Consider the following 9,055-nt stretch of genomic DNA (forward strand, 5'->3'; position numbering starts at 1 on the left):
TGAGAATAATACACATACGGCTGGTACGACTGACACAGGAGATCTGGGAGACTGACCTATCGATTGTGACTGACAGGACGGTGACCACTGATTTAAGCTAGCATTACTACCTTCTCAGTCTTCCAGAGTTACACATTGTAGACACTGCCTCTGCTGAACAGAACTGGCTTCAAAACACATTGGTCAATGCTAATGAAAATAATGTTTATATTACAGTCTTAATAAATATATTATTACAGATATCACTGGACAACAACAAAAATGCTTCCGAGTTAATAAGGGGCAATTCTTAATTATTTCAACGTCCTAAATGCGGATATAACCATGAAAATTTGTTATTGGCTCTCGTTTTAATGATAACTCCATGTGATCCATAAGAGACATTGTATTAGGCCCAGCTATAAGATGAAAATGTTTAATATTTCAAAATACTGAGAAATATTGCATCATATTGTATCAGATCATGATGATCATACTCAGGAAGGTCTATTGCATCACTGTCTGACGTAAGATTATGCAATAGGGAGATATATAAAGCAAGACACCATAGGACGAGCGATTTATTTCTGTTACTGCTTGTGCTAAACGTCATGTTAGATGTAAATTCAGCTGCGTTAGGTTAAATGTAATTCCAGCTGTGTTATAAACACTACTGAATGGATTCAGATAGCGTCAATCAACAAGTATCAACGCCTCGTAACTGTATCAATATTGCGGACAATTTTTGTTACATTTGTGGGGAAGTGACTTTTGCAAATCAGAAGAAGGACATTGCTTCAAATGCAAAAGTGAAGGCGGCATATCATCTGTATTTCGGATGCAAGATCGGTGACCAGGACAAGTCCTGGGCCCCACACATATGTTGTTGTACGTGTGCAACAAATCTGTCTCAGTGGATGAATGGAAAAAGAAAGTTGATGCCCTTTGCCGTTCCGATGGTCTGGAGGGAGCCCAGCAATCACATAACTGACTGCTACTTCTGCATGGTGCCTCCTGTTTCTTGAGGCACTACAAAGAAGAAGAAGTAGACAATAGCGTATCCAAATATACCTTCTGCTATCCGACCTGTTCTGCATGGCGAAGGACTTCCTGTTCCCGAACCTCCGATAGAATATTTCTAATGATCCTTCAGAAGATGACGATGGAGACAAAATGACTCTGGAATTTCCTGGGCCTTCGACGTCGGATGATCAACAGGAAACGGATCCTGACTTCAGTAAAGGTGCATCATCTGCGTCACACAGAATAATGCAGGAAGAACTGAACGATCTCGTTCATGATCTGGAGCTGTCCAAGGGCAAAGCAGAATTACTAGGCTCAAGGGTTCAGCGATGGAATCTTCTTCAGGAAAATGTACAAGTGACACTGTATCGAAAGCGGCATCTGCAGTTACAGCCTTTCTTCAGAAAGCTAGATAAGCTTGTGTTCTGCTCTGACGTCAACGCCTTGTTGAATGCCCTTGGAATCCAACATGATCCACAAGAATGGCGATTGTTTATAGACTCTCAAGGCATTATTGCTGCATTATGGAAATCGTCTTCCATCTATTCCAGTTGGACATGCTGCGGATATGAAAGAGACATATGACAACATGAAGCAGCTGCTGGATTATCTTGAATACAGCAAGTATGGCTGGCATATCTGTTCTGACCTTAAGGTAGTCGCTCTGTTGATGGGTCTGCAGCTGGGATATACAAAGTACTGCTGTTTCCTATGTGAATGGGACAGCAGAGCATGTTCTTTGCACTATGTGAAGAAAGACTGGCCCCTGAGGAAGTCTCTGAAGATTGGAGAGAAGAATGTGCAGCATTCAGCGCTGGCAGAACCGGACAAAATACTTCTACCACCCCTACACATCAAATTCGGTTTGATGAAGAACTTGGTAAAAGTCATGGATCAGAATGGATCAGCGTTTAAATACCTGTCTGAGAAATTCCCTCGGATCAGTGAAGAAAAATTGAAGAGGGAATTTTTGTGGGTCCTCAGATCCGTCAACTCTTCATAGACGAGAAGTTCGACTACCTGCTTAAGGGTGACGAGAAAAAGGCTTGGGATGCGTTTCGTCTGGTGTCAACTAACTTCCTCAGGAATGTCAGGGCTTGAAACTACAAGGTATTGGTTAAAGACATGTTGTCAATGTATTACAAACTTAGATCGACAATGTCCTTAAAGATCCAGTTCCTTCATTCCCATTTGGAATTTTTTCCTGAAAACTGCGCCATGGTAAGCGACAAGCATGGCAAACACTTTCATCAGGACATTTCAGCATTTGAGAAAAGATACCAGGGGAAGTGGTCCACTTCTATGTTGGCTGATTACCACTGACGCTAGTCAGAGATGATCTTGAGCAGGTCCACAAACGACAGGCAAAGCAAAGTCACAAATAGAAAGGACTTCTGTTACAGTATGTGTTATTTCATAATTTTTCTAATGCATAAAAAAACTGTGAATTTCTAATAAACGGTAGCCAAGTCAGCATTTCTATTGTCAAATTCTTGCTCAGCACCTTCAACTTAATTAAAATTGGCTAATTTTATCTAAGAAGCATGCCTTTTGTATAAATTTGTTGTCCAGTGTATCCAGAAATCACTTAAGATTAATGCACACTAAAAGGAACACTGTGTGGTACAACTGAGATTCTCCATCTTCTACAGCATCCAGTGTTACCACACAGGGTTTTGTTTTTTTTTTTACTTCAGTGTGTTTTGTTTATCCATTTTATCTACATACCAGGCTGGCAATGATATGTGTGATAGTTTGGCATTGGGTCAATGGTTTCTCCTTGAACGGGTCTCTCCACAAACATACAGAACAAGAGAAAAACACAAACCCTATATGACTATCCAGCAAACATTCCTGGCATAGAAGATTGCTACTTGTCCTGATCAATTACTAATATACCTAACATCAATAACTATATGACCAATAATAATCCATCTCAAGATTATTTGTATTTAGCATAAAATAACCCTTTTAAAAAGGTTGATTTATTAAGAATGTGAGGGTGTACATGAGCATACTGTTGTTGATTTAGTTAAGCCAAACTTTGTTAACTGACTCTAACCTACTATGCTGTCAAAATAACTGTTAATATTTAAAGCCCATAGTAAACACCTGTTAAAAAATCAGATGTGAAGTCCACAGTGCCAAAAGGCCTTTTGATGAAACATTGGTTCATTAGTTTATATATGATACTCACTCAATGAGAAATTGTGGTGCAAAACCAAGTTCAAGTTTTGCTTTTCTTTTACATAGAATTTAGAAATAAAATAACATTCAGCCTCCAAAGGTATGAATTCTTCATGGGATACACTAAATTAAAATACTATATCACTAGCTAAAGTGCTATCTAAGTTTTGTAAACACATAATGCTGTATTTCCTTGTACAAAGTAAGTGGTATAGATTTTGATCATCGCTGAGTTTTTCCTCTGTTTTAATTTTCTCTAGAACTGTATTTGCTTAATTACAGTGAATGTGATGCCTACATGATAAACATAGAAGAAATGTCTTTCAGACTTCCAGCTCAGTTCAGACTCTGTCTATTATACAAAGACTTGTGAGGAACAAATAACTATGTTGACAACCTCTCCCAGTCTCTTCCCCTACCTGTTAACACATGCTGCCAAACCTGCAATACTACCATTGTCATATTATTAAAAGACAGTAGACAAATCATCAGTTAAATTACTTAATGCAAAAACAACTCCTACAAACATTCCTCATCGGTCATGCTTGCTACAGGCAGCTTATTACTATATAAGCCACTTTTGAAAAATAACACAAGGCCAAATGAAATGGAAAAACCACAACACCTGCTCCAGTTGAACAGGCAGACCTTTCGGTAGCAAATAACCTGACCCAAGCAGGACTATCATATGTGAGGAAAATGTCATTTTTGCACACACGAAACTGCAAAAAAAGATAAGCGTTTTCCCCTTGTGCTTTCCTAAAAGTTCTACAACGCACAACGGCCATTTATAAAACCAAAGACAAGCACTATCCCTATCACAATATTTGATAGTCTGTATGAGCAAGCTAAATCTTAGCTTCAGTTTTATTAGAGTAATAAACCTTTCCATTCAACATCCGCAAACAATGGCCTGACTGAAAGAAGATATCATATGCTTTTCGCTACAAAGATTCTGTCCTACGAAATCAGACTTTTGAAACCAATGAGAAGTGACACAAGCTCATAACTAAAATACAAAAGTACAAAAAAGGCAAGATGAAAAGTATTAACACTTAAAGGTAACAGTACACACACATCACTTAAAGTCACACAGCTTGCCCTTATACAACAGCTTACTATATACCTTACCTGTCATACAACGAACGATATGATTCAACAACTTATAAAACATTAACATCAAAATATCAAATAACTGTATAATACGAAAACCACACAAATAAACAATACAGAATTAAACTAGCTAATAACAACCTACCTCCCGTTCGACGAATTACCCCCATTGCGATGATCTTGTTCGGCCTCGTAGACCAGACGCGCGACAGTGCGTGACGTGATATTAAAATCCACTTTTTCACAGGAACACATCAGCATCCTCTTCCGAAGAATCACTGTGACTTCGTATCTTAGCTATTTAGCCAACGGAGTACCTAAACAGCTACGTTTTCTGGCAGTATACTCTTAATAATACACGCTGAATAAAACTCGTCCTACACCTAGCTAAAATTATAAAAAAACATATTAAACAAAAAGCAAAATGGAGTGAATTAATCATCGAAAAATAATTAGTAGCAGCGTTGGCTAGCTATCTTAGCTACCTTAAGTAACAAGCCAGCCGTCTAGCTAGCTAGCTTCCTAGTGCATGTAACTTGTGAATAATGAAAGCTAGCGAGATCGCAAAATAGCTATACAGCTATCGCTAGCGACTTTGTCTATGATGCCGGTCAGAAAACGGTCTCCATATTCATTCTGACAACAAAGGCACTACAAAGCATTGACTGGTTATATTAGACCGACTATTTTTTCGATGTCCCAGTAAAAGTAAAAATGCATGTTTGAATAGATCCGGGTTATTAGCCAAACCAAATATCTCCAAGTTTTTTGAGTAAACGTTACAGTGTTCGATACAACGATAGCGTCAAAGGGCAGAGACTCCACTAAGTCGAGCAAAAGTTTAAGAGGGGGACAAACAGACATCAGTGCAAAATATGCACACCGTTTAGCGATTAGCACTGAATCTACACCAATAAACTACTACGAAATCGAAATCAAATCAATATAAGTTATACGAAAAATTAAAATAAAACAAATATTTTACTACTATTTCAAACCTAATGGCAAGCACCCCTTCCCTCATCAACTTTATGGTATAATCGACAACCTGTTTGCAAACAGAAATGTAACGGGCGATCTTGACAGACAGGCGAGTTCACGAATAAAGGGCAACTGTTACTTCACACATAATGACAATTTTGGAGTAAGTTTGAAGTAACTTTTAAGGTTATTACATTTATTCCCATGGTTTATTCTACAAACAATACATTAAATCAGTGTGAGAAAAACAACCATCTACTGATATGTGCACCTCTGAGTCCTAGCTGCTTCAAAAAATTCTAGGCTAACCTAGAAACGAACAACCTAAAAGTGCAATATTCATTTTTGTTTTTTCTGTTTGTTTGTTTAATTTAGTGTGCCAACCAATAGTTCCAGGATCTATGCACACTAAATTCTAAGTTCTTAAACGGTGGTAGACTTCAAATTGCAAACCCTGTTTTGATTCTCACATGACCGGTGGGAAAGACCAGAACAGAAAATTGTCGCTCATAGGGTTATCTATCTATTTCAGGCTTACACTACTGGTGTAGTTTGCCTGCACGTTCGGTCCCTCTAATATGCAGCATTTTACGAATTAATACCATGTGACTTGTTTGGAATAAATGGAATAATAAAGGTAATTCTTTGATTTATCCCACTGTGTATTTGGGGACGCTGTTTACATGCATAGTGTTTTGTGATGTTAATATTAGGCATACAACTAACATATAGAGATGAAAGTTATGAAAGTGCAGACTAGCCCCTCCTTACCTTCAGGAGCTGATCCAGCTTTCTTCAGCATTCTTCCACGTTTTTATTTACGTTTTTAACGCTAGGCACTGTGCTGGGAGGGAGCTGGCGCATTTGGGGGCGCAGTTGATGAGTAGCCTAATATCCGATTCCCTCCGGTTCGCGTGTGACCAAGTGTAGGGTCACCTTGATTTACTGGAAACGGAAGGAACAGAAACAAAGAGAAAACTTAGAACAGAAACAACAAAGAGAAAACTTAGGCTAATAGTTTAATGAAGTCTGTACTGGATATATAAGTCAAGTGAATCCATATTAAAATTTGGAAGCTTCTTTGTTTAGGATTATGTAAGGCTATATTACGATGCCCGTTCTAAGCAAGCCTGTAGCCTACATTTTTCCTCCAACCCACTGTCTGTTTCCTCCAACCCACTGTCTGTTTTTAGGCTGTGCAAACATTTTTGAAAAGCATGACACGACCTTGTAGTTTAACGCAATCATAGCACTTATTATATGTTTTCTACCCATTGTTTTAACTCACACCAATCCTGTTTAAAACTCCTCTGAACACTTGCTATTTCGGTTCCGATGGCTGAATCAGTTAAATGCAGAATATTGCCTCAATCTAGAACTGGCCAGATTTCTTGGACTCGACCGAACGCCTCCTGGAAGTCGGCGAGCATCTGGCTATGCGATCAGGGCTAAATATAAACAACAGCGTGTGCGGGTTACTGGAGAAAACAAGCGTGTGTTTGTGCATGCGCGAGCTTGTCCGCGCATGTTTTTGAGTTCGACGTCAAAATCCAAGGCTCACAATATGCGCTCCGTCTTAACCCTTTCTGGCAACAACTTCATTTGCTCAGCAAGTTTCTAATAGTGACAACGCATTTGAATCATGTTGTCACGTAGGCTATTAGTTGCGTGAAGCAAGTATTATTAACCTTGTATTCTATTGAAACGGCCTTGTGGACTGCAAACTGACACTGACTCTTGGTATCAATTCAGCGAAAGAAAACATGTATCCTGTACTAGCCTTCTACAAAGGTTTTTCAGTATTTACACGTTCCCTTCTTTATTTTGATTTTCCTCTGTTGGATGGCCAAAATGTACCATGAGGGTTGTAGTGGACAGGATACACAAGTTGAGGGGTTATGAACCTCGGTGCTTTTATCTTTAGATATAGACAAACCTATAAGTTAATCGTGAATTAAGTTACTTTAATCATAACAGTTGTATGACGAAATATCTGGTAGGTTTGCTTTATGCATGTGTTTTATTAACTTTTCAATGTAAGCTTTCAATTCTAGATTACTTAAGAAATTTAAGGTTATATGATGCTCAATATAATCATAGGCCTGTGTGCTTGTTTATTAATTTATTCAGAATGATACCCAATACACAGTACAGCTGCATAAATATCACAATGTACATTCAGTCAAATAAAACACAATTTAAAATGAGTTGGGGATGTCTTGTAATACATCTGAGCTTCCATGTAATTATACAAATACCACATACTTGGAATGCCTGCAGAGAAACTGAATGGTTACTGGAAGCATGAAAGCTGTTTATTATGATGTAATGATAAACACTTTAAATAAGAAATATGCCTTAAATGTTCATCACTCACTAGTAATTGGGCTATACATGTCCAGTAACTATTTAGAACCAGATAAAGTGTATTGACACTTTATATATTCATTACTTTTGGATAACAAGGCCTATAACTCTGGTTGCTGCTTGTGTTTGGAGTTTGGACTGCCTTTAGCATTCTGTGCCAAGCTGTGTTTATGTGGATATACGATTGGAGTGGTCACTGTCCATAGTCAGAACCAACTTGGCACTACAGTAGAAAACGTATGCGCTATACTTGAAAACGCTTAAAATGGGCCTCTCTAGTCTTAGCTTGGCTTTACTGAACTTAGCTAGGTTTGATTGGGTTTAGCTGGGCTTGACTGGGCTTAGCTGCATTTGATTGGGTTTAGATGGGCTTGACTAGGTTTTGATTTGGTTTGGGCCAGCTTTGTGTTCAGCCATCACAGTTTAATTCTGCTATGTGCATATATATATATATATATATATATATATATATATATATATATATATATATATATATATATATATATATATAAATTTAAAAACATTTCCTCTATCATTTATTTGATGTATTTTATGTAATGGGGCATGTCCTTAAGATGCTGTAGCCTACCTTTTTCTTGGAACAGTGCAATGGTTTCCCATAGGAACAAATCTGTTTTCGCTTCTGTTTATTTATGTGGCTCAGTCTTCTGTCTATTAACCCAAACAGGACAGAGTGCCCAGCCTTTCTCACAGGTTACCCAACAGAAACACTTTGTAGGTACAAAAAGAGAAATTAAGATTGATATGCTCTTTTAGCTAAGTAATCTATTTTTACACAGCATCCAGTAGATATGATCTTATGAACAAAATTTCAGGAATGGGAAAGATATGACCCATCAGGTCTGTCTGTGGCTTGCACTAAATGGCCAAATAAGGGCCGTTTTCATACTCCATCATTCTCATTCTCCATCTAATGGCAGTACACTTTATTGCACACAGATCTTACTCTTCAAATGTTCTGAATATTGAAAAAACTCATCCGCAAGGTCTGATCCCTGTGCTTTGAGATAGTAAGTCATGTATATTTTAATTTTGTAAAATTGTTGAATCTATAGACTTTCCAAATATGTCGGTATGTGTTAAGAAGACGGAATGGATCCTGAATATTGCACAACCTTTCTGTGGGTTTGCTATTGATTTCACTCGTGCTAAATATGAACGTTCAAACCTGAAAAAAACTTTGTGTGCTTGCCACAATTTCCACAAACAACGTAATATAAATCTAAATTAACTTAAGGAATGGTTCAGTTTACTATTGTTAGCAGGCTACGTACCAAACGTTAAATTACAGATAAACGTAATTTGTGTAATGTAGATAGATTAGATAGATTTACCAGCTGTGTGGATAAATGTTTAAAGGCTTTCAACCAAATTCTAACTTCTC

The 9,055-nt window shown here is 37.8% G+C and overlaps 1 protein-coding gene across 3 annotated transcripts in view; it reads right to left on the minus strand.

The window, feature by feature from the left end:
* The window catches only part of gramd1a (GRAM domain containing 1A), a 31,035-nt gene extending 24,308 nt beyond the window's left edge, over positions 1 to 6,727 (minus strand). The window contains exons 1-4 of one of the 3 annotated variants that reach the window (XM_035526109.1): positions 6,572 to 6,727; positions 6,055 to 6,228; positions 1,652 to 2,022; positions 1,051 to 1,562 (exon numbers count right to left, since the gene is read on the minus strand). Coding sequence is in view for 1 of the 3 variants with exons in the window: in XM_027005316.2 (XP_026861117.2) it covers positions 4,448 to 4,563 (116 nt within the window). In the remaining 2 variants the exon portion in view is untranslated. Of the gene's footprint in view, positions 1 to 1,050; positions 2,023 to 4,447; positions 6,033 to 6,054; positions 6,229 to 6,571 lie in introns of those variants that run through there. The other 2 variants (XM_035526110.1, XM_027005316.2) reach the window with 2 other exon arrangements.
* Between the last annotated feature and the right edge of the window lie 2,328 nt (positions 6,728 to 9,055).

Source organism: Electrophorus electricus, chromosome 5 (assembly GCF_013358815.1).
Source record: "Electrophorus electricus isolate fEleEle1 chromosome 5, fEleEle1.pri, whole genome shotgun sequence".
NCBI lineage: Eukaryota > Metazoa > Chordata > Actinopteri > Gymnotiformes > Gymnotidae > Electrophorus > Electrophorus electricus.